Source organism: Dromiciops gliroides, chromosome 1 (assembly GCF_019393635.1).
Source record: "Dromiciops gliroides isolate mDroGli1 chromosome 1, mDroGli1.pri, whole genome shotgun sequence".
NCBI lineage: Eukaryota > Metazoa > Chordata > Mammalia > Microbiotheria > Microbiotheriidae > Dromiciops > Dromiciops gliroides.
In genome coordinates, this window is record NC_057861.1 from 97,194,943 (window position 1) to 97,221,535 (window position 26,593).

The 26,593-nt window shown below is 40.3% G+C and overlaps 1 protein-coding gene across 1 annotated transcript in view; it reads right to left on the minus strand.

The window, feature by feature from the left end:
• TG (thyroglobulin) overlaps positions 1-26,593 on the minus strand; it is a 395,662-nt gene that overhangs the window by 15,104 nt on the left and 353,965 nt on the right. Inside the window, 2 exon segments of the mRNA XM_043991635.1 lie at positions 8,033-8,140; positions 19,596-19,777. Of these exon segments, the coding sequence (XP_043847570.1) occupies positions 8,033-8,140; positions 19,596-19,777 (290 nt within the window).

Below are 26,593 nucleotides of genomic sequence, written 5' to 3' on the forward strand. Positions count from 1 at the left end.
TGTTTTCCTCCCGCAACTGAGGGCAGGGACTGTTTCATTTTTGTCTTTGATCCTCAGTACCTATTAAGCACATAAGGGATGCTTAATAAACAACCAATGATTGATTGATTGGCTGAGGGCAGGCAAAGAGCTTGTCTTTCAGTCAGTAAGCCTGGGGTACACATCTTGCCTCTGCCACTCACCTGCTACGTGAGGCAACTTGGTATAACGGGAAAGAGCACTGGAGTTGGAATCAGAGGACCTGGATTTGAATCCTGATTCTGTCACTTGCTCTCTATGTGAACTTGGAAAAGTCATATGCTGAATCCTAATGCGTTAACAGAAGACTAATCCCTTATTCCTAACTTGCTCATCATCCTCCATAAATTGCTTTCTAATTTCTTCTATCTTGTATTTGTGGAAATTTACTTTTTGAACCAGAGATTCTACATTTAACCCAATCATATTTCCTTTTATTAGGTTCAGTCCCATGCTCCAGCCTGTCAAAATCGTTTTGGCTCCTGACTCTGTCATTTGGTGTGTTAGGTATCCTATAAGTTAGCATAGATCTAAATAAAGATATAGGGATAGGGATAGGGATAGAGAGAAGGGATAGATACAGAAAGAGACAGAGAAAGAGAGAGATAGAAGCAGAGACAGACAGAATTAGAGATAAAGACAGAGACAGAGACAGGGTTAGAGACAGAGATAGAGTTAGAGAGACAGGGACAGATAAAAATAGATAGCTATCTGCAAATTTAATAACCATACCATTTATGCCTAAATTTGAGTCACTGATAAAATGTTAGGCATCACAGCAAGAGCCAGCAACAGATTCCTGGAACATTCCACTAGAGACCTCCTCCTAAGGTGACATCGAATCATCCATGACTATTTTTTGAATCCAGCTATTCAATTAGTTCTGGAGCCATCTAACTGTGCTGTCCTCTAAGCTATTTTACTCTATCTTCCCCCTAAAGAATTGTTGAAAACATTTCAATCAAATGCTTTTCTAAGTCTAAGCAAACTGTATCTGTAGTGACTAGCCCAGTGTCAGGAGTTGAATCTGGAACTTCTAAGTCCCAAACCTCCAACACAGGGCTCTTTCCACTCATTACCCTCCTTCTTTTACCTTGAGTTTTTATTGGATGAGCTTATTGACCATACAAGGAATAGCTAGACTAGCCACTTCAGTGTTTGCTTTGGACACTTAATTTTTAAAAAATGGTCAAGGCAGTTAACCAGCAAGGATAATATTTGGGATGTGTAATTTTAAGACATCCGGAAAACATGAAGAAATATAGTAGTCTGTAACTTTTACAGCTTCATTCCAAAAAAGGGAGGATAATTTATATAAAAGATAAACATTACTGCTTTCTTAGTCATCTTAAATGTTTTCCTGTGTGCTTCTTAAAGGAATAGAACAAAAAAATCTTTCATATTTGTATAAGGCGTACAGTTTGGCAAGTTCTTTCCTACCCATTATCTCATTGGATACTCAAAGCACTTCTGTGTGAAAAGCTGAACGGGCCATTTTTCCAACTCTACTTAATGAGCAGAAATTATAATTCTAATTCACATTTCCATAATACTTCAAGGTTTAAAAACCACTTCCTGTCCTGCTCAACAAGCTTCAGTGATTCCCTATTACCTCTAGCATTAAATACAACTAATCCCTTCAGCATTGAAAGCCCTATACAACCTAGCCCTGTCTTAACTTTTTGGCCTTATATCACTCTACTCCATATACTCTTCAGTCTGACCAAACTGATCTTCTTACTGTCCTTTACATGCATTAGCTGATTCCCCATTGCTGTGATTTGTAATGCCCTGCTTTGAATGCATTCCCTCCTTACTTCTGCCTCTTAAAATTCCTGTTTTCCTTCGGTTCAGGTACCACCACCTACATGAGGCCCTTTCTGATTTCTCCAGTGGCCAGTGTCTCCACATCCCATCTCCCCTCTCCCCTGCCCAAACTGCCTTGAATTTATTGTGTATGCATTTGGTATTTATTTATACGTGTATGTGATGTGTCTCCCTTGTACCAAGTAGATGGAAAGTTCCATGTAGGTAGAGAGTGTTTGTTGTCTCTGGATTCACAGAGCCTGGCATGGTGCCTGGCACATAGTTATTTAATGGACACAAATTGATTGGATTATTGTGGTCACTAACAACAAATGGCATTTAAGAGCATATGGCATAGCATGCTTGGAATGGGAGACCTTGGTTGCAATCCTGTCTGCTACTTACTACCTATTTGACATTGGGCAATTCTCTTTACCTCTTGGTTTCCTCATTTGTAAAATGAGAGGACTGAAGCAGAGACTCTCTGTGGTGTTTTCTAGCCCATCCTTACAAAACTTTATGTTTATATTACCTATTAAGTCCTCACAACTATCTTTCTTTCATTCCCTCTATGCCTCTGTGTCATAAACTAGACTTTGGTCCTTTTTTCCCTAGGGTGGATCCTAGCAAAGCAATTATTATGTTGTTAGCATTGGTCAAAATGACACAACCTGCTTGAGCATGCAGCAATGTTAACTCTCTCCTCTGTAAAATGAAGGAATTGGACAATACAGCCTCTGAAGTTTCCTCTGGCTATGATGATCTCATCTGGTGCTCCCAACAACCTTGGGAAGTGGGTACCTCAGGCAGGCTGAGACCTGTGAAAGGCCTTAGCTTAAAAGGCCTAGGTCATCCACTGCATCCTGGGCCATCTCCAGTCATCCTGATGTATATTTTGTCACTGGACTCAGAGGACTCTGGAAGAGAGAATGAGGCTGGTGACTCTGCACATCCCTTCCTCTCTTAAAGTCAATTCATTGCAAGTGATGACATCACCTCCCTGATGTCATGGTCCTCTTTGAGAATGAAGGACAAACAACAACAACCATCTTCCTTTTAAAGATAAGTAAATTGAGGTTCAGAGAAGTCCAATGACTTTTCCACAGTAACACAGCTCATACAGGGAGCAGGTAGGAAACAAACCTATGCCTCTCTGGCTTCAAGTCCAGGAAGCTATCCACCATGCTGCGTCTCCTCTAAAATGGATCTATCTCCTTAAGAAGAACATCCAGTTCACCAGCTCACTGTGGCACAGAGGTGATGGTGGGTTTCTGAAGGCTTTGCCAGTGGAAAGAGCACAAGTTCTGCCGGGTCTTGTGCTAAGCTACAGAGGCTTCAAGTATGGGCCTACCAATAGACTGCATCTGTCACATGAAGTCCAGCCTGGCTAACTTTGAGAGGCTTCTCCCAGAGAGGGGTGAATTTTTAGGCCATGACAACTCAGGTAGACCATCTCTTGAGGTTTGAAGACTTTGAGTTCTGTGTTGGGTAGAGAGAAGTATAGATGAAGATGATGATGGTGATTCTGAAATTCAGCCTCTATTCTGACTCAGAGGACCAAGACCAGGCCTTCGCCTGTTCCCTCATGCTGTGACTGTCGATTCTGACTCACATGGGCTTGGATCGCACCTTTGACAACCTCCTATTGCTTAATGGTCGTCCCGGAATTCTGACACAGCCTGTTCTTGGACTTCATTTCTGGCTCTTCCCCAGGTGTCATTATTATGCCCACTTCAGACACTTTCCCCCTACCCCTGGCTTACAGGCTGAGGAGAGGACACTATGAAGGGCTATACAAAAAGACCTACTGTGCTCTGCTCTCTTCTGCTCCATTCCCAGAAGCTCTGCATTTTTGGAATCATCTTTTCCTCTGTTACCTACATTGTAGGACTTATGTTTTTAACTTTACAAAGTCTAAAAATTTAGATCTAGATCTGAAGCTCGAAGGGACCTTATTATCACCTCCATTTTCTAGAAAAGGAAACTGAGCCACAGAGAAGCAAAATGACTGCCAACTGTCAATAATCAATAAGCATTTATCAAGTACCTACTATGTGCCAGGAACTGTGCTCAGTGCTGGGGATATAAAAAGAAGCAAAAGAAAATAGTTTCTGATCTCAAGGAGTTTATAATTGAATTAATCTGGGGCAGCTAGGTGGCTCAGTGGATAGAGCACCAGCCCTGGAATCAGGAGTACCTGAGTTCAAATCCGGCCTTAGACACTTAACACTTACTAGCTGTGTGACCCTGGGCAAGTTACTTAACCCCAATTGCCTCCCTAAAAACAAAAACAAACAAACAAAATAATTGAATTAATCTAAAGTCATGTAAAGTGGTGTACAAATTACTTGGGGCAAGCAACACTTTTAAAAAATAATAATAGCTCACATTTATCTAGCACATTAAAGTTTACAAAAGGTGTTGCATGTGATTTCCTTACATCTGCACATTGTCCCTGTGTAGTAGATGCTATTATTATCTTTATTTCACAGATGAGGAAACTGAAGCTGACAGAGGACAAGAGACTTGATCATCCCCTCAATGCTGTTATCACTCAAAAGTATTCTATTTACAACTTCTTCTTCTCACCCTCTATACTATTATGCTTGGTGATTTCATTAGCTCCCATCGATTCAATTATCTCTCTATGCAGATGACTCTGAGATTTATCTAACCAACTTTCTCTTCTATCACCACCCTTACACTGTAGAATGCCTATTGAACATTTCAAACTGTATCTTGTATGTATCTTAAATTCAATTGGTTTAAAACCAAAACTCATTATCTTTCCCCTCCAAATCCTCCCTGCTTCCAAACTTGCCTGTGACTATCAAGGACATTACTATAGTCCTAGTCATTTGGGCCATCACACCTAGGTGTCATCTTCAGCACTTTATTCTTTCATGACCCATATCTTATCATTTGCCAAGTTGAGTTGACTTTGCAACATCTTTCATCTACACCCCCTTCTATCCTCTGACACATTTTGGTACAGGCCTTCATCACTTCACGCCTTGACTATTTACAATAGCCTCCTACAATAGTTGGTCTTCCTTCCTCAAATTTCTCCCCACTCCAATCTATCCTCCACTCAGTTGTCAAAATGATCTTCCAAAAGCATGGATCTGACTTCATCACTCCCTAATTCAATCAACTCCAGTGGCTCTCCATTGCCACCAAAATCAAATATAAAATCCTCTACTTGGAGTTCAAAGCCCTTAATAACCTGGCTCCTTCTTGGGTTTTCAGTCTTCTTACCTTTACTGTCTCCATGTTCTCTATGATCCAGGGACACTGACCTATTATTTCACACATGACACTCTAGCGCCCCATTCTGAATTTTCACTGGTTGTCCCCCAGGCCTGGAATGCTCTTATTTCTCCTCCCCGCTTGCTGGCTCCCTTTATGTCTGAGCTTGAAACTTTGTGCAAGAGGCTTTTCTTTCCCAGTCACTCTCAATGTGTGTGCCTTCACTCGGAGTTTGCCTCCAAGTTACCCTGTATATATTTTGTTGTAGATTGTTATTTTCATGCTTTCTCCCCAAATAGAATGTGAACTCCTGAAGGACAGGGACACCTCATGTCTTTCATGCTTATTGACTTGACTTGTCCAGGGTCACACATCTACAAATTGTCTGAGGCAGAACTTAAAATCAGGACTTAGTGACTCTCAAATTCAGCACTTTATTCTCTATGCAACCTAGCTGATATGGGTTCCTTTGCTGACCACCATGGCTGACCATGTCTGTGTGATTTTTTTTTTAAATTAATTAATTTATTTTTTTTAACGGGGCAATGGGGTTAAGTGACTTGCCCAGGGTCACACAGCTAGTAAGTGTCAAGTGTCTGAGGCCAGATTTGAACTCAGGAACTCCTGAATCCAGGGCCGGTGCTTTATCCACTGTGCCACCTAGCCGCCCCATGTCTGTGTGATTTTCATGTTACTAGGATCACTCTGACCTTGACCAAACAAAACTGCACTGAACCAGTTTCTCCACCTTGCTTCCTGTCATCTGTAGACTGCCTGGCCCATAGGACCCAACTGCTGGGTGCTTTAGCTGTAAGAACAAAGGCATTGGATATCCTTACTCTTCTATTTACAAAAGGGATTTGGGCCCCCAAATTAAAAAGTAGGCTCAGGGATCGTGCAACTATTCCCTACAGAATGACAAAAGACACCAGTAATTCCCACTTCTGGAAGGGAGATATTTCTGGACACATCTCCCTATCCTTGGTATTTGTGACCACATGTTCCACCCACCACAGGCTGAGGCAGGTTCCTTTCATCCTCTAGCCTAAAACAGATGTGTTTTTTTTTTTCTTTTTTGCTCTCCCCAATACAGTCTTTCTGGTTTTTTTTTCGCCTAGAGATTTTGCGTAAACTGCTTATATCTCTTCCCTTCCCTCGGTCAATTTGTAATCCCCAAGATGTGAGGCAGATCAAACATAGAAATACTTCAAAGAAAGCCTTGAGCATTTCATGGATGACAGATGGGGAGGGGCTTCGGGGAAATCAGGACCAGGGTAGTGTTTTTGTTTTTGTTTTTTTCAAGGAAAAAATAACTTGAGATTGTGAGGTTGAATTACTCTCTGCTTAAAGCCACTAAACTTTGGGTGTGTGTGTGTGTGGGGGGGTTGTCATGCCCAACCACACCATGTCCTTTGATATAAACATCAGAGACAGACTAGTGGGCTGAATCTGACCATCTGGCTAGTCTCCTATTCTTAGAATTCATGATTTGTATCACAAAGTTAGCTCTGCACTTAGTACGGGAAGACCTGGGTTTGGGTTCTTGTCCAGCTTCTCCTTGAGGAAATCTTAATCTTCCTTGGCCTCAGTTTCCTCGATTACAAGATATTCTTGTAACAACACTAATCACACCAACTCCTTCCTTAGTCTTTCCCTTTGAAATCTTTCTTTTCTTTCAATGCTTGGCTCAGGGACCTCTTCTTCTCTGAATCCTTTCCTGATGCCTTTGTTTAAAGAAGTTTTTCCTTTCTCATATTTGCCTAGAAGAGTACTATGTCTGAGATCTCTCCTTTACTCCTATTACTCTCTACCTTGGTGTTCAAACATTTATGAGAAACATGCTATTCTTTGCTGTGAGGAATGTTAGGAGATATTTGCATGAGATTATAAATTTAAGTCCCATACAAGCAGGGAAGACTCCCATCTGCACATATGATGACATGTATATTTCCACAGAATTACTGGGACACAATTTTGAAACACTAGTGTGTGGGACACATGTTTTGAGAATCACTGCTCTATCTTGTATTATAGATATGTGTGAATATGTTGTAGCTGTCCCCCCCCCTGATCCTTTGCTCCCCACCCCTGATTCCTCCTCTCTAATAGTTTAAAATTTTCTAGTCCTGGATCTGGAGTCAGAGACCCTGGGTTCAAAGGATCTCTGACACTTACTTGCAGATTCCTCATCATAGCATCGACTCTCAAAGGATATACCAAGGAAGTTCATGTAGCCTTTAGGTGTCACAGTGGATAGATAGCTGGATTGTAGAGTCAGGCAGACCTAAGTTCAAATCCAGCCTCAGATGCCTATTAGCTTTGGGAGCCTAAACAAGTCACTTAACCTCTATCTATCTCAGTTTCCTCATTTGTAAAACAGGGATAGTAGTTGTAGCACTTACCTCCTAGGGTTGTGACGATCAAATGAGATGATATTTATAAAGTGTTTCACAAACCTTAAAGTTCTTTATGAATGAGAATTAATATATGTCTGGCTGGCCCTATCAAATTTTTTGTTTTGTTTTGTTTTGCAGGGCAACAAGGGTTAAGTGACTTGCTCAGGGTCACACAGCTAGTAAGTGTCAAGTGTCTGAAGCTGGATTTGAACTCAGGTCCTCCTGAATCCAGGGCTGGTACTTTATCCACGGTACCACCTAGCTGCCCCAGCCCGACCAAGTTTGAAAGATGCACCAGTAGACTTAACATGGATCAGCTGAGAACAAACTTCCTAAGTTTAGAAAGATCATAAAGTTGACTGAAGGGCCAAAGACTACTTACCAAGTCAAGGAATGGTTATGCTCTCCAGCAGAGGAGAGAATATGCACATTTATAAAGTTATAGATTCCTGAAATCCTAAAGGGCTAATTTTATTAAAAGCAAAAAAGACCAGGATCGCCTATGAGACAAGAAATGCATTTTCCCATGAGACCAGCTATTTCTGGCCAAATGGTCACCTTACCCATTCTGAGAGTAGGTTTCAGGCACATAGTACATGTAGATGTTCCCTCGGGTTTCCATTGCCCATTGCTTAGCCATGTCAATAATGGGACAGCTGATAAAGTAGTCCCTGGAGTGGGAAGAGAGAAGAGAGAAGAGAAAGTTGACACTACAGATACAGTAGAGCTTTCTGAAATAATGGGTGTCTCTTCACCACCCAAACCTGTGCTTTACCTCATGTCCATTTAGCTCCATCCCAAGAGAACCACTCTGTTTCCCACTCCCCACTCCCTACCAACACTGCACTGCATCCATTCCCTCAAGGAGGGCCAGATGCTGAGGCCACAGTGGGACATTCCCCAAGGATAAACACCCCTGCTTCTATACAACATCTTTCTTGTTTCCTTTAGCTCCTAGTGTCCCCCACTTCCAAATGGTCTGTATTCATTTATCTGTGGATATACTACCACCCATGCTGTAGAATACAACCTCTGTGAGGGCTGGAGTTGTTATGTCTTTGAATCCAAATAGTTGTGGCTGGACTTAAATAACAATAGCGATGGTGATGATGATGATGACGATGATGACAGCTAGCATGTATACAGTGCCTTAAGTTTTAGAAAGCGCTTTATCTCCATGAACTCATACGATCCTTACAACAACAATCTCCTGAAGTCGGTACTATTATTATCCCTATTTTACAGATGAGGAAACTGAGGCACAGAAGAAATTAAGTGATTTGCCCAGTGTCACAAAGCTAGTTAAGTATCCAAGACAAGATTTGAATTAAGGCTTTTCCTGACTCCAAGCCCAACATGTGATTCACTGAGTCACTTAGCTGCTTAGTTGAGTGTTAGACTATTGGATAGATTTCTGGACTTGACTAAGAATACTAAATTCTACCTCACATCCTGATTACATGTGTAGAAAGTCACTTAACCATTTTGAGCCTCGGTTTCCTCGGACATAAAATGGGCTAATTATAGCAGTTTCTTCACAGGGTTGTCATGAGGATCATATTAGTTAATTTATTTAATATACTTTGGGAATCATAATGTGCTATATAAATGTAAGCCATTATTATTATTTTGAGTTGGGATAATTCCATTTATTATATTTATAACCCCAGCACCAAGAACAGTATGTGGCACATAGCAGGTGCTTAATAAATGTTGATTGATTGAATGATTAGGTAAAGGAAGCACTTAATAAATATTATTAAATTAATAACCAAATACAATAACCAGTTCAAAGATGGTTACACTGGTTCAGTACTCTTAGAAGATGGGATGTGCCCGGATGGATGCCAAAGTCCTATCATTCTATTTCCTTGGGTGCCTGCAACAAATACAGTGAGAGTAAATTTGTAATATAATAGAGAATGTCTCTGGGGAAGGAGAGAAGTTGAGAGTAACAGGAAGCAGGGAAAAAAGCAAAGCAATAATGAAATATTTATTGAGCATAGTGCTATATATCTTTGCCCTGGTCACATCATTTCTTGAGTATTACATTCTGTGCTGGGTACCACATTCTAAACAAAGCTTTCGTACGTTGGAAAAGATCCAGAGGAGGGAAATCAGGGTGGGGAAAGAAATTGAGATCATGCCATATGAGGGTTGGTTGACAGAAAAAGGGATGTTTAGCCTGAAGAAAACAACATTTAGGGGAGAGATCAAAGCATCTTTGAAGAGCTGTCACATGGGAAAGAGCTTATATTTGTTCTGCTAGGACTGAGAGCACAGAACAAGGGGAAAAAATAACAGAATTTTCAGAAAGGCAAATTTGGACCCAATATTAGGAAAAAACCATGAACAGCCGGGGCTGTGCAAAAGCAGAATGGGCTGCCTTAGGGAGATGGAGGGGTCCTCGTCACTGGAGATCTTCAAGTGAAGGCTGGAAGATTTATTGTCAAGATTGGACTTGTTTAGGTTGTACTAAATGTCTTCTAGGATTTGCTATTATAGGAAAAGTGGGATACTTAGAGCCAAAGGTTTGGGATTAATCACTGCCCCTGACACTTACCCAATTTAAGCATCCTTTAGTGATTCAAACTCTCTAAGCATGGGTTTCCTCATTTGTGAAAAGGGGGACAATAGTATTTGCACTTCCAATCTCACAAAACTATTATGAATAAAAGTGCCATGGTGCCAAAAAGAGCAGTATATAAACATAATGTGGTAGATATTGCTGTTGTTATTATTAGTAATAATATAAGACACACTTATATAATATATTAGGAGGAACAATGGACATGGACCTTGGTTAAAATCCCGGCTCTGCTACTTATTAGCCACATGACCTAAATCAAGCCACGTTAATCTCTTAGATTAAGAGACTAGGGTGGGGGTAACCAGGAAAGGCTTCATGTATGAGCTGAATTTTGAAGGAAATCAGAGATTCCAGGAGATGAATGTGTGGAGGAAAGGTTTCCCAGAGGAGGTAGAATCACCATCCTCCCAGTCACCCAGGTTCAAAACCTAGGCATCATCCTTGATTCCTCACTCTTCTCACCCTTCATCCAGATCCAATCCATTGGCAGGTCTTTTCAATTCTACCTCCATAACATTTCTCTGATACACCCCCTTCTCCCCTGACATAGCTACCACTCTAATGCAGGATCTTAGCACTTTCTGCTTGGACAATTACAGTAGTCTTCTGGTTGGTTTCTCCCTACTCCCCTCCATTCTCCACTCAGTTGACAAAGTCAATCTTGAAGAACAGGTCTGACTCTATCGTTCCCCTACTTAATAAATTCCAGCACCTTCTAGATGCTTTGTTATGCCTATCCAATGTAAAACCCTCCATTTGGCTTTTTAAGTCTCACAGCTTGGTCACTTTCTATCTTTCCAGTCTTCTCCACTTTGGTTCCCTCCATATACAGAGACAATGATCTTCTATCCGCCAACTCCATGGATTTTCACTCACCGTCTCCTAAGTTTCAAACATTCCCCCCTCCTCATCTCTGCCTGTTGGCCTTCCTGACTACCTTCAGGCCCATGCCCTGCAAGAGGCCTTTCCCAGGACTCCCTCATGCCTTCTGTCTCAGGGTGGTCCCCAAATGATTCTGCAAATCCCTTGTTGTTTGTGTGTTTTCTCCTCTATTAGATTGTGAGCCCCTTGAAAGCAAGGACTATCGTTGCTGTTCTTTGTATCTCTGGTGTTTAGTACAGTGTCCAGCACATAGAAAATGCTTTATGGCTAACTGAAATGGACCTTTCAGGATGGGTAGTGTATCTACAGGTACATAGATATGAGAAACTAGAGGAGTTTTCAGACGATCCAATGACTATATCCATCCCTGTGGCTTGCCACTCCCATCAGTTCATTTTCACGCCTGTCTGGATGCGTCAGATAGGTTGCTTGAGGGGTATATTGTTGTGTTCACCGATGTGAGCAGATGTCCATCAAATGGGGACTCGTACACTGTTTGGCTGTACTGGGGTCCTTAAAAGGTGTTTCTTCCCTTGGCACTTACAAGTGAGACAGAAGGAGAGAGGAGGGGAGGAAATGTGTGGGTCATGGTGAGAGCAAATGCAGCAAGGCTTGAGAAAGTGTAAGACAGAGTCAGAGGGGGTCAGGAATAGACATGTCTGGTTACAGCAGGGGGTTCCTTCAGAAAGTGTTCAGCCTTCCCACTTCTGATCACCTCCCGGTATCACAGAGAGTATTTGAAATTGCTAGATTTCCACCCCTCAGGCTTTCTGGATTCCTGCCAGTCTATAGCTGTGTTACCTATACCTTGGGAAGAACAAATCAATCCACATGATTTGGCCTGGTAAAATGAGCCAGATGGTGCATTTTCCATGGTGTGTGTATGTGTGTGTGTGTGTGTGTGTGTGTGTGTGTGTGTGTGTGTGTGTGTGTGTGTGTGTGTGTGTAACATAGTTTCTTATGGAAAGGATACTTGGAATAAGTGTACAATTTCCCTACAAGATAGACCTGGAAAGATCATATGTTCGATGTAAAGCTGGAAGGGACCTTAGGAATTATGTAGCCCAATCCCCCTCATTTTACAATTGAAGAAACTGAGGCATAAAGAAAGGACAGAAATTGTCCAGGGTCACCCAGGTAATAGGCAATGAAAGTGTGATTTGAACTGGGGACCTCTGATCCCAAAGCCACTACTCTTTCCACTGTCATTCTATTGTCTCTTTTCCAGATTCTTCTTTTTTCTCAAAAATGGAAGCTATGTCAATCACCAAGATTATTCCCAGTCATAATAGAATCTGGGCTCTGATGAACTGAGTAAACAATAATCAATAATACTTATCCTATATGTAATATTCTAAAGTTTGCAAAGAACTTACAAAGAACATACATAATAGTAGTACTTAAATAGTAGGTACTTAATAGATACATGATTGATTGATATATGTGATCCTATTATCTACAGGCTTTATTATTCCCATTTTCTAGATAAATGCTTCTAAGGCTTATTGAGATAAAATAAATTGCCCATTGTCATTCATTGCAATAGTAAGTGTCTGGATCAAAATTCAAATGAAGGACTTCCTTCCTCATCCAACAGATTTTTTTTTTTTTAGTGAGACAATTGGGGTTAAGTGACTTCCCCAGGGTCACACAGCTACAGTGTTAAGTGTCTGAGGCTGGATTTGAACTCAGGTACTCCTGACTCTAAGGCCGGTGCTCTATTCACTGCGCCATCTAGCTGCCCCTCAACAGACTTTTCATTGCACATCTTGGTGCAATGGAAAGAACCCTAAAGGAGGACCTCTGTTCAAATCTAAGCTCTGCTACTAATTTTATATTGGGGAAAAAAAAAATCACTTCACCCCTCTGTTCCTTGGTTTTCTTATCTCTAAAATGGGTTGGTTGGGCCAGATGATTTCTAAAATCCCTTCGAGTTTCTGACTGCAGTACCAGAGTGAGATGATTCCTCTAATACTGTACTTATGTATGTCATAGGTTTTGGAAAATAAAGTTCTATTTAAATTTTTTTAAAAGGCTATAAAACTGTACATACATTTTGACTGAACAACACCAGTACTAGATCTATCTCTTAAAGAGATTATAAAAAAGGGAAAAGGACCCACCTGTACAAAAATATTTATAGCTGCTCTTTGTATAGTGGCAAAGAATTGGAAATTGAAGGATGTCCATTAATTGGGGAAAGGCTAAACAAGTTGTTGTATATGCATATAATGGAATATTATTGTGCTGTAAGAAACAATAAGCAGCTGGATTTAAGAAAAACCTGGAAATACTTACATGACTTGGATGTTGAGTGAAATGAGTAGAACCAAGAGAATATTGTACACAGTATCAACAATATTGTGTGATGATCGGCTGTGAAAGACTTAGCTCTTTTCAGCAATACAATGATCCAAGACAATGCCAAAAGACACATGAAGGAAAAATGCTCTCCACATACAGAGAAAAGAACTATGAAGTATGAATGCAGATTGAAGCATACTATTTTCACTTTTGTTGTTGCTTTTTTGTTGTTGTTGTTTCTTCTTTCTTGTGTTTTTTTCCCCTTTTGTTCTGACTCTTCTCTTGTAACATGACTAATGTGGAAATATGTTTAACATGACTGTAATGTATAACCACTATCAGATTTCTAGCTGGCCTGGGAGAAAAATTTGGAACTCAGAATCTTACAAAAGTGAATGTTGAAACTATCTTTACATGTAATTTGAAAAAAAAATGAAAAACTGTTAAAATTGTTTTAAAATGTAATTAAGAAAAATAAATTATATATAAAAAAGTAAAAAGAAAAAAAGAAAAAAATATTGTACCTAACCCCTAGTTAACTCAATAGCTCTGATACATGTGAAGATGAAAATATTTTATGAGAATTGTACTCCAATCAATATTAACTTCTGGGACTCAGGAAGAAGGCAGTGGTAAAATCCCTTCCAGAACACAGGGAGACTTCCCAGAGAACCTAGTTTTCTCCCTGAGTTACAATCAATAGTCACAAGTGCCCATGGACTCATGGGATACACATACCTGCTATCATTTATCTACATAGCCCATGAAGAGTGTTTAAAACCAGGCTCAGATGGCTCTTGTCCTGGATCAGTAGTCAAATTGTGGTGGTCCTGGTGTGTGAACCAGGAGATAATGTTCCTAGTCTTTTTACTTATATGAATTTAATTCTCTCTTCCCTCATGTCTGGAACCCTATTTCTGCTATGCCCATCTGCTCCGTCTACATCCCTAAAACCTGCCTCTTGCCCAGATTATGTACATTGACTGCCTCCTTCCAGTTTGGCCTAAAGCTGCACCTCACCTTCAGCTTTGGATTCATGGAGATACCATTCTATAGTAATTGACTTATTACTTGTATCCATGTCAATTCCAAATCCCATGACTCAGTGCTAATGAATTCCATTTTACATCTAAGTCCTATAAAACTAGAAGAGGATGAATTGTCTAAGGTCAGTCATAAATAGTCCCAGGATTATAATCTCATAAACTTTCAGTGTGGCACATGGGAAAGAGTACCAGATTTGGAGTTAGAAGTACTGGGTTTGGGGGCAGCTAGGTGGCACAGTGGATAAAGCACTGGCCCTGGATTCAAGAGGACCTGAGTTTGAATCCAGCCTCAGACACTTGACACTTACTAGCTGTGTGACCCTGGGCAAGTCACTTAACCACCATTGCCCCGCAAAAAAAAAAAAAAAAGAAAAAAGAAAAAGAAAAGAAAAGTACTGGGTTTGAATTCTGACCCTGTCATTTACTACCTAAGAAACAGCTTAGCATAATAGTGTCCTGAACTTGCAGTCAGGAAGACCTGGGTGCAAATACTGATTCTAGCACTTATAAGCTGTGTGACCACAGGCAAGTCACTTAAATGTCTGTGCCTTAGTTTCTTTATCTGTCAGATTGGTATAATGATACCTGTTGCATCCACCTCCCAGGGTTGTTTCGAGGGTCAAATGAATTAGTGCCTGCAATGCACTTTGTAAACTTGAAAGCACTATATGTACACTAATTTATTATTGTTTGTTGTTGTTGTTATTGTTATTATTCTTCTTACCACTATCTTTGTGACCTGAAAAAAGTCATTTAACTTCCTTAAGCCTCAGTTTTCTCTGCAAAATGCAGAGGTTAGATAAAATGATCTCTAAGGTCCTCTTCAGCTCTGAATTCTATGATCCTACTTTTCAAGTGCCATGAGATCATTTTGATGAACTCCAAACTCCACTTTCTCTTCAGCAGAACATGTTGACCATTTGTATTTATGAGAATCATGTGCAACTTTGACATTGGAGATTCCCCATATTTCATTAGCTAGATTTTTCAGAAACTGACCATAAAGAATATTGTGGACTTCAGGGAAAGTACCTCTTTTTTCTTCTGTAAAATGCCCTGTGTGACTGTCAGCTCCATAAGGGAAGGACCATACTTAATCTAGGCTTAGGATCACTCCTATCAACCAGGGTCAAACAGATATTTTTTTGAATTTAAGGGAATTATATTTGTTTTTTGTTTTGTTTTGTTTTGTTTTTGCAGGGCTGTGAGGGTTAAGTGACTTGCCCAGGGTAACACAGCTAGTAAGTGTCAAGTGTCTGAGGCTGAATTTGAACTCAGGTCCTCCTGAATCCAGGGCTGGTGCTTTATCCACTGTGCCACCTAGTTGCCCCTTGGTTTTTTTTGTTGTTTGTTTTTAAAGATGCCCATCTCCAGCTCCCTCCATCTAGACAAATCCTACCCATACTTCAAGGATCTACTCTAGTTGTACCTCCTCTCTGAAGCCTTCTTTGATCCCCCAACATTCCCTGATCACCTTCTCTTCTTATGCAGCACTCACTGTCTTCCCCTACAAGTTATATGTGAACAAGTTTTCATTTTTACCTGTTGTTTCATAGAAAATGATAACTCCTGGACCAGAGGCTCCCAAAGGCTGTGTTGTGGCACATTGGCCTCAGTAAGTATACCACTCTGTCAATAGCATTCACATGTGTGAGTGTCCTGACTCTTGACATAACTCCAGCTTAGACAATCCATGTGCCATAACTACTTATGGGAAATAATAATACCATGACATGAATACAAAATATTTTAGAACTTGGGAGTAGATAACTTTTCATGCTATGGAGGAAAAAACTGAGGCTCACAAAAGAAAAAAGGCAATTCAGCCAATTCTGCCAATGTCAGAGTGGGTCTAGAACCTAGAGTGTACTGATTCTTGGGCCAGTGTTGCTATTACTTATTTACTAAACCAAACCAATCTAAGAAGCTCTTATTAAGCACCTATAATGGGCAACATACTATCCCAAATGTATGTGGGGGGCAGAGCATACAAAAAGAGCACAAAATAGTTCCTGCTCTCAAGGACTTTAGAATCAAGGGAAGCCATGTTATATGAAACCTCTTTCACAAGGAGATATTTTAAGACCTCTCAGTATGTTGGCAACCTTGGCGATCCCCAGTAGGCAGTGTGGTGTGTTGGAAAGAATGTTGGAGTTATCAAGAGAATTGGGGAAGCAGTCCCAGCTCTAATCCTTGCCAAAAATGTAACTTGAGTCGGTCATTCTCCCTTCTGAGCCTCATTTTACTTATTCTTTTTCTTTTCTTTTCTTTTCTTTTCTTTTTCTTTTTCTTTTTTTTTTTTTTTGGTGAGGCAATTGGGGTTAAGTGACTTGCCCAGGGTCATATAGCTAGTGTCAAGTGTCTGAGGCCAGATTTTAACTCAGGTCCTCCTGACTCCAGGTCCAGTGCTCTATCCAATGCACCACCTAGCTGCCCCTCATTTTACTTATTCTAAAATGAGAAAAAAAATTATAGTGTTACTTACCTTGACTATTTATAATGAGGAAAGTGGTTTGCAAAATTGTAAAATATAGAAATGTGAGTTATGAGAATTACCTTTGTTCAGGTGTGTTCAACTCTTCATGACCCCATTTGAGATTTTCTGGGTAATGATACTGAAGTGGTTTTCCATTTCCTTCTCCAGTTAATTTTACAGATGAGGAAACTGAGACAAACAGGATAGACTAACTTGCCTAGGGTCATATAGCTAGTAAGCATCTGAGGTGTATTTTTTTTTTAGTGAGGCAATTGCCTCACTGTTAAGTGACTTGCCCAGGGTCACACAGCTAGTAAGTGTTAAGTGTCTGAGGCTGGATTTGAACTCAGGTACTTCTGACTCCAGGGCCAGTGCTCTATCCACTGTGCCACCTAGCTGTCCCCCAATTTTTTTTTTTTTTTTGGTGAGCCAATTGGGATTAAGTGACTTGCCCAGGGTCATACAGCTAGTAAGTGTCAAGTGTCTGAGACCGATTTGAATTCAGGTCCTCCTGAATCCAGGGAAGGTGTTTTATCCATTGTGCCACCTAGCTGCCCCTGAGGTGTATTTGAATTCTGGTCTTCTTGACTTCAGGCCTAGTGTCCATTGTGTCATCTAGCTGTCCCAAAAGATGATTTCATATAATCATAGATATTGAGCTGGAAGGGCTATTAAAGGCATCAAATCCAACTCCCTCATTTTACAGATGAGAAAACTGATGAGATAGGTTAAGTGACCTTCCCAGGGTTACAAAGCTAATAAGAATCTTAGGTAGAATTTGAACCCAGCCTAACTTGAACTCTAGAGCTCTATCCACTTGTGTTGCCTGTGATAAAACTAATACTTGGAGGGGAAAAAAGTTTTAAGATTGAGCACTGCTTCTTTTGTGTGCGTGTGGAGGGGGGCAATGGGGGTTAAGTGACTTGCCCAGGGTCACACAGCTGGTAAGTGTTAAGTGTCTGAGGCCAGATTTGAACTCAGGGGTGGTGCTTTATCTACTGTGCCAAGCACTGATTCTTAGCAAAAATTGAAGTGTGTTATCTCCAACTCTTCTATATCAAGGAGTGGTACCACTCCTATACCTATATTCCTTTACTCCCATATTCATCCATGTAATCATTGATTGATTGATCTACTTTCAGAGTGGAGATTGTGACACCCCTGGGTGTCTCTGGAAGATTGTCAAAACCTGCCACCATCTAAAACCACTTCTTCCTCCATCAACTATTGTAGCAATTATAGCTTGGCCTTGGCCTGGCTGAGTAGAGGAGCAAAAGGGGAACCATGAGCTTCCTGAAAGTGGAAACAAATTTACTGGATGTTGAATCAATCATAACCGCATTCTTCCCATTTTGATCAGAGACCAGGGTGAACCATGGTAGGAGAGAAAATGACTGGGGGAGGAGAGGAAGAGGAAGAAGATGGAAGATGCAGAAGGAAATCCAAATCTTCTTACCCAGATACATCAGGAAAGGAAGGGTGGGTATCTTAGAAGAGGGAACTTTTGGGCAATCCCTCCCTGAAGGGCCTCTTAAGACAAGAGAATTTGCTCTTGTAAGGAGAGAGAAGGTACATCAATAGTTCCTAGTGGACAAACGCATTTTATTGGCATTTTATTTAAATGGAACTATAGGTACAAAGAGGGTTTAATTCTATGTATGTAGAAAGTTTCCAAAGAAATGAAATGATACTTTCAAATTTTAACTTTTGACCATAGAAGCTGTAACTATAGCCCATACTTCCCTTCTTCCAATAGAGAACATAGAGTGTAGCTTTTAACCTTCTGCTGAGAACTAGTGTACAGGGAAATGTATTGAATTTCAAGTAAGAGGACCTAAATGCAAATCCAGCCTCTGCTACTGACCACCTGTGCCAAGCTCCACAAGTCACTTAAACTCTTTGGGCCTCAGTTTCCTATTCTGTAAAAATAAAAGGTTGGACTCAAACAGGAGCTATTGACTTTTTTATGTCATGAACCCCTTTGGTAATTTGGCAAAATATATGGTCCTCTTCTCTGAATAATGTTTTTTACATAACTGAAGGAAATGCTAAGCAGAAGACCAGTTCATTGCCTTGTATAGATTATGCATCTGTTTCTATTTGTATATGTTTTCTCATCTGCTGAAATATAAGCTCCTTCAAGGCAGGCAATGTTTCTTTTTTTTTTTTTTGTCTTTGTATCCTCAGAAGTTGGCAAGGTGCCAGACATACAGTGCTGAATAAATACTTGATTTATTGATTATATAGCAATCTTTCAAATACTTTAAAATATCTTATCCCTGCCTTCCTCCCCTAATTCTCTTTTCCGGGCTGAATAACTCAGTTCCTTTAACCTAGCTCTTTTTTGGGGGGGGGCGGTGAGGCAATTAGGGTTAAGTGACTTGCCCAGGGTCACAAAACTAGTAAGTATCAAGTGTCTGAGGACAGATTTGAACTCAGATCCTCCTGAATCCAGGGCTGGTGCTTTATCCACTGTGCCACCTAGCTGCCCCTCTAGCTCTTTCTAATTAACCATGTGAACCTGGGCAAGTCAATTCCACTCTAGTCCTTCCCATCTCTTCTGTGAATAAAGGAGGTTGGGCTGAAAGATCACTCTATAAGGGCCCTTATAGCTTTGAAATTCTATGACTTTATCATTTCAGTTGTATCCCACTATATAACAGACTGTCTTGTTTCTAGTACAAGGGAGATTTGCCAAACAATAATCATAATTAAACCCAAAACTTGAGTTAAAAACCTAGCACCTTCATGTTTCATGATGATCACAGAAGTAATCTACTTGACAACAAACCATGGTCAATAAAAACTCACTTCCGATGATTTCTTACCGGGTAGCATTTTCCAGTGCTCTGGAGAATGTGGAATAATCTTCAGCTGAATGCTCGAGGGAATAATACCATGTCGCTGCAGCTTCAATCCTAGTGTCTGAGTTCTCTCCGCCCAGGGAATTCTGTAAAGCTTGGTAAAAGGCTGTTTTGCTACTGGTTCTGCCTTGACTCTCTTCAAATTTCTGAAAAAAAAAATTTTTTTTTTTTAAAAAGGGCAAAATGATGAAATACCTGAATTGAAATAGTCTAATTTAAAAGCTCCCATACCCTCTGTCAACTGACTACATTTAACAGACCCCTGGTCTGATTAGTTTTTCTAATCTTGGAATTTCCTTCAGCTAGAATTTAAATGGGATATAATCTTAGCTCAATCATTTTATTAAAAAAGTGGAGTGGGGCAGCTAGGTGGCACAGTGGATAAAGCACCGGCCCTGGATTCAGGAGGACCTGAGTTCAAATCCGGCATCAGACACTTGACACTAGCTGTGTGACCCTGGAAAAGTCACTTAACCCCAACTGCCTCACCAAAAAAAAAAAAAAAAGTGGAGGGAATGAGTAGCTGGGACAAGAGGGAGGTGACACTCCTACCAACCTTCGCATGTCACAGTGCGTCTAGATGGAGAATTTGGTTCATTTCAGGATACCTCATTTTAGGATGTTAATTGACAATCCAGAGCAATTAAAGAGTAGGGATATAGGATTATAGAATCACAGATTTAGACCTAGAAGGGATTTCAGAGGATATCTAGTCACTCACACACCCTCTTTCCTCCCTTATTTTCCACTTGGATAGCTAAGTGTTCTAGTGGATAGGGCGCTGAACCTGGAGTCAGGAAGACCTTAGTTCAAATACAGCCATGGACACTTACTAGTTGTGTGACCATAAGCAAGTCACTTAATATCTTTTGGTCTCAGTTTTCTTATCTGTAAAAAGAGGATAATAATAGCACCTACATCACAGGGTCATTGTGGAAATCAAACGAGATAAAGCGCTTAGAAAATCTTTTTTTCATTTTCATTCAGTCATTTTTAGTCATATCCAACTGTTTGTGACCCCATTTGGGGTTTTCTTGGCATAGATATTGGAGAGGCTTGGCATTTCCTTCTCCAGCTCAATTTATAGATGAGGAAACTGAAGCAAACAGAGTGAAGTGACTTGCCCAGGGTCACACAGCTAAGAAGTAGCTGAGGTTGAATTTAAACTCAAGAATATGAGTCTCCCTGACTCCAGACTCAACACTCTATACACTAAGCCATGTAGCTGCCACTTTGAAAATCTTTATAGCTACATAAATGCTTGCTATTATTATATAAAATAATATGTGTGTCTATATGTCCCTACATACAGGATGCATCTGTGGATATGTATATATAGAGATGCAGTTAGATACATAAAATGAATCCAATAAAACATATGCTTTAAGGAGATTGGGCACACATACATAACCTTGAAGATGCCATGGGTAGGTCAGCCTTGGTGAACCACTTTAGGTGACAGTCATTAATCATCAGGGACATAGTATTGTGAGATTCAAAATTGGATATATGGAGCATTAATCTCCCCCTTTTATACTTTCCTTTATATGTCCCAGGCCAATAAGAAAAGGAGCCTCTGAGCTTTAGTTCATAAAGGATCATAAAAGATTCAGCTAAATTTTTTATATTAATCTTTACCACAAGTAATTTTTACCACAGTATAGTGGAAAGAAAAACTAGACTAGGCATCAGGTAAAGGAAGGGAAGAGGGAAACAGACATTTATTAAGTGCTTGTTTTGTGCCAAGCATTATGATAAGTACTTTACAAATTATTATCTCATTTGATCCCCACAGCAACCCTGGGAGACAGGTGTTATTATTATCCTCATTTTTTTTTTTACACTTGAGAAAACTGAGGAAGGAAAAGATTTAGTGACTTGCCCAGGATCACACAGCTAGTAAGTGTTTGAAGCCAAATGGGAACTCAGGTCTTCTTAATTTCATGTCTAGTGCTCTAGACTTACTGACACCTAGTTACCTCAATCAAATCTCTGTTGCTGGTTAACAGTATGACTTTGGGCAATTCTCAAGGGTCTGAGACTTAGTTTCTTATTTTTAAAATGAGGAGAGTGGATACAATTCCAAAGTACTTCTACTTATAATGTTAAATATGATTTTTTTTTTTTGCAGGGTGATGAGGATTAAGTGACTTGCCCAGGGTCACACAGCTAGCAAGTGTTAAGTGTCTGAGGTTGGATTTGAACTCAGATCCTCCTGAATCCAGGGCTGGTACTTTATCCACTGCGCCACCTAGCTGCCCACCAATATGATCTTTTTTTTTCAATATGATCTTAAGCATACTTTCAGAAGGCTGTCTCATCAACATAGGACCAGCACAAGCTAGAATGTGTCTTTATCCCAAAGAATCAGTGATAACTCTTTGGGACAGAATTGACATACTAATCTCCAAGCTGGTGCCAGGAACAATCTCTCCTTTTACAGAGGAATTACCAGCCAGTGAATCTAATATTTCAGGATTCTAGATAGGAAAAGAAAAAAAACCTCTCAGTTGCTTAGGCCACCCCCCCTCCCTCAAGGTAACCTTCCATCTACTCTGTATGTATCATGTAGGTCCCTATCTATAGACATTGTGTCTCTCCCACTAGAATGTAAGCTCCTTGAGGGCAGGGACTGTTTTAGATTTTTTTTTTTCATTTGTATTCCCATTATTTAGTCCAGTGCCTAGCACTTAATAAATGCTTATCGACTGGGAAAATCATCTTAATCTGTTTGCCTCTTATATCTGCCCATCTTTGCAAGGACACTCTCAAAGTTTCTCTGAAGAACTTTGGAACTTATTGTGAGACATGGGAGACACTGGCACAGGAATATCCAGCATTGCATACTGACATCTAAGAAGGTGCTGTGCTGTATGAGCACAGCAGAATTTCAGTAGCTCAAAAGACACATGAGATGAGCAGATTTAGAGATATTTTTGCCCCAGATGTTCACATGGACTATTTGTGCCCAACCTGTGGAAGAGCCTTTCCAGTTCATATTGCTCTGGTCAGTCACAGTGAGACATACTAATATCTTAACCGCAATAGAGGGATGTCATTTTGATTCTCTTCAAGAATGAAGAACAACAACCCTCTGTCTGTCTGTCTCTGTCTGCCTATCTAGACTAGTCTTGTATTTTCATTGCTTAAGGAGTCCTTGGTGAAGAACTCCTTCCACCAATTCAGATCAGGAAGATCTTTACAACTTATAGTCTCAGAGGTTAAGTGATGTGCCCAGAGTCACACAATTAGCCTCCATCAGAGACAGAACTTGAAACCTAATCTTACTGACTCTGAAGCCATCTCTCTATTCCCTCGGCCACCATGTCTTCTCATCTCTTGTATCTACTTCGTAATTTCTTGGTGACAACTCCTCAAGACTCCCGGATTGTGACAAGAGCAGGTTAGACCCAAGTAATCCATAACTCCCTGAGATGTCTGCTGTCACCAAATGCAATTAGCTTTATCAGGCACCACATCTGGAGCCTGGGCAAAAATTGTAATGCCCCTTTTTTCTTTATGCGTTTTAAAACAAAATGAACAGTACCCGGGTAATTCCAGATCTCCACTTCCAGCTCCTACTCTCAGGAGGTCCTAGAACTTCCCACAAGGGGTTCAGGGGCTTAAGAGTCATGTTGGCATGGTATTAAGAATAGGAGTCATGGGTTGTAGTCCTGACTTTACCACTAACTAGTTATGTGAATTTAGTCAGAGCCGCAACAAGGTGCCCCATCATTTGGATCAAATTCAGTTTGGCGAAAGAGCAAGAGGTGGGGAGTGGCAGCTGCACAGATGGGCCCTGGGAGATATTTTGACCATGAGAGCAGTCGTACTGGGAAGGGCAGCAGACCTTTCCCTCTCTCTCCTCCCTTAATGTTTACTAGCCCTCTTACGCTCTCCCAGAATCCACCTTCTTCCCTACACCTGAAAGAGGCAAGGGTAAAAAGAAGAATTCCAGACACAGTGATGAAATGCTACCTCTCCATATGGGTGCCTATGACAGAACCCAGCCACCATCAATCTTGTTATGATTCTGAATTTAGGCAACATTTTGTCCCTTTGATTGGAGAAAGCTTCACTGAGGAGATGAGACTTGGGCTAGGCCCTCCCTGCTTGTCTGCCAGCCTGTGATGGAGCCAAGGAAACCATCTGATCTCAGGTCTGGCCAACACCTGTTACTGCCTCCCTTGCTGTAGCCAAAGGAGGAAATCAGTCCTTGACCCCAATCTGTCATGAGAATCTCAGCAGGAAAATCCACATCTGAGCATCTTATCCCAGCTTGTCGAGAGCTCATCTGAAGAACAGGGATGCACTGGCCATGGGCCAGGGTCCGTGCTCCCATGCTTCCCATTGGCCCACATGGAACCAAAGCTTTTCAGCCAATGCTTGTTCTTTTCAGACTCATCTTACACTCTTCCATGGAATCGTACACATTTAAGCAATGCACCTAAAATGTGGGAATTTTCTATGCCATCTACATATGTACCAGGAAGCCTTACTTTATGCTTCTGTGAAAGAGAGGCTACATCAGTACAAAGTAACGGCACCCCCATCTGATACTCATCCTGTGGTTTAGAGTCCCAAAACCCATTCTAAGGGGAAAAAAATGATAGATTCCCTTTCTAACCCCAAAAACGACATATAAAGATTGCCAATCTCAGAGCAAGTATTTGTTAAAAGCAGAAGCTCTTAATCTCCAGTTAAGATAGATTTCAAGGGCTTGGACCATGGACTTAGATGGAAGAAAAAAATAATATTTTAATTTCAATATAATTAGTTTCTGGCGCAGTGGATAAGGCACCGGCCCTGGATTCAGGAGGATCTGAGTTCAAATCCGGCCTCAGACCCTTGACATTTACTAGCTGTGTGACCCTGGGCAAGTCACTTAACCCCAATTGCCTCACCAAAAAAAAAAAATCAATATAATTAGTTTCCTTTGCCATCCTATGTATTTTTTCTTTTTTTTTTCATCCTATGTATTTATAAAAAAATATTCTGAGAAGGGGTCCTTAGTGCTATGGAAAATAGGTAACTTTGGAGTCAAAGTATGTGATTTAAAATCCTTTATACTTGTGTGACCTTGGGCAAGTAATTTAAACTTTCTGGGCCTTACACTCCTCACCTGGGGCAGGGGTTGGACTAGTTGATAATGATATTAATAATAATAATAATCATAACCACATATAAAAGTGTCTTAACATTTGCAAAGTGCTTTACTGATATTATCTCATTTAATCCTCATCATAACTCAGGAAGATGGATGCTATTACTCTCTCCATTTTACAGAGGAGGAACCTAAGGCAATACAGAGGTTAAGTGACTTGTCTAGGGTCACTTAACTAGTAAAATTCTGAGACCACATTTGAACTCATTTCTTCCTGACTCCAGGTCCAGAACTCTATTCACTGAACCATCTCTTTGATATCTAAGGTCCCTTTCAGAAATAAATCTCTGATCCTATGAATGGTTAAACCATTTTTCCATATATGGTGCCTACGTTTTCCTCCTTGCAATGTCCACACATTGTTTCTTATTCTGCCCTCTGGGGCCAAGCAGAGTGAGTTTAATTCTTCATGACTTGATAGCTCTTCCCATACTTGAAGACAGTTGTAGGGGCCAAATTTTAATTGGGGAGTGTTAGTTAGGCGGCTCGCCGCAATATTGGGGAAAGGAAGGAGATTTATAGCCTCTTTCAAAAACTAAACAGGGTTTATTAACAAGAACAAACTTAAAAACACAAGTAAGATTAGTAGAATTAAGGAAAAGGGGAAAAGGGAGTGGGGAAAGGAAAATTATACGACCTGCTATCACACCTCAAATCACAATTCTTTACACAGTTCTCATACGTCCATACTTCCATACATAGCTCTTCCCATACTTGAAGACCCTTAAGTCTTCTCTTAAATTTAATAAACATATATATATATATGTACATATATAGACAGCTGTGCATATGAAATAAACAGTGGTTCTTTCAGAAAGCTTATGCACTATAAGAAAGCAAGGTGCCTTTTAAAGCTTGAAATTGCAAAACTAAAGCTTGGGGTAACATAAAAATGGCATAAAATGCTAGTCATGCACCAGCAATGCCCTTGGCAAAGAAAGCACCTGATTTCTTTTTTGCTTTCAGTTCAGTTAAATTCAAATGGCAGAACTCAGGTCAAAGGGTAGAAGTTACAGGAAGTCAGACAAATTTTGGCTCAATACAATTCCTAACAATTAGACATGACTCAAAGTGAAATGCACTACCTTAAAAGTTAATGAGATATTTGTCAATGAATAATCAATAGGCATTTATTAAGTACCTACTATATGCTGAGCACTGAAGAGACAAAGAATGAAACAGTCCCTAGAAGACAGATGATCATTTGTGAGAGGGGTTGTAGAGGACATTCCCAGATCAGATATTAGAAATGAATTGGATTCAGTTACTTTGAAGGTACCTCCCACCACTGAGATTCTATAATTTAACAAATATATATGATGGATTTCTTAGGAACCACAATAAATACACATCGCTTGGCATGCAGTAGGTGCTTAAAATACTTGTTAAATTGAAATGAAAACAATGACACTTTTTTACCCCCACTAAAATCTTACTTTGATGCATCATTGGGATGCATGAGGTGACCTTGTATTCTGGAAGGTTATGCCACTAGAGCATAAAGCTTGGCAGGTTCTATAATGCTGGAGAAACCTGATCAAGCCTAGTAGGAGACTCATCTGCCATCTGAGGACCAACCTAGCTAAGTTCAATGAGAATCATTACCAGAAGGGAAACTAAACAGGTGATGGAATTTTTTTTTTTTTTTTTTTTTGGCCACAGTAGCTCACAAAATTGTCTAGAATGGTGTGGAGGAATTGGCATTTAGGTTTATTGTAGGGCAATCAGTGAAATCACAGAAGCATAGATTTAGAGCTGAAAACCACCTAGAAGTCACTTTGTTCAACCCCTTCATTTT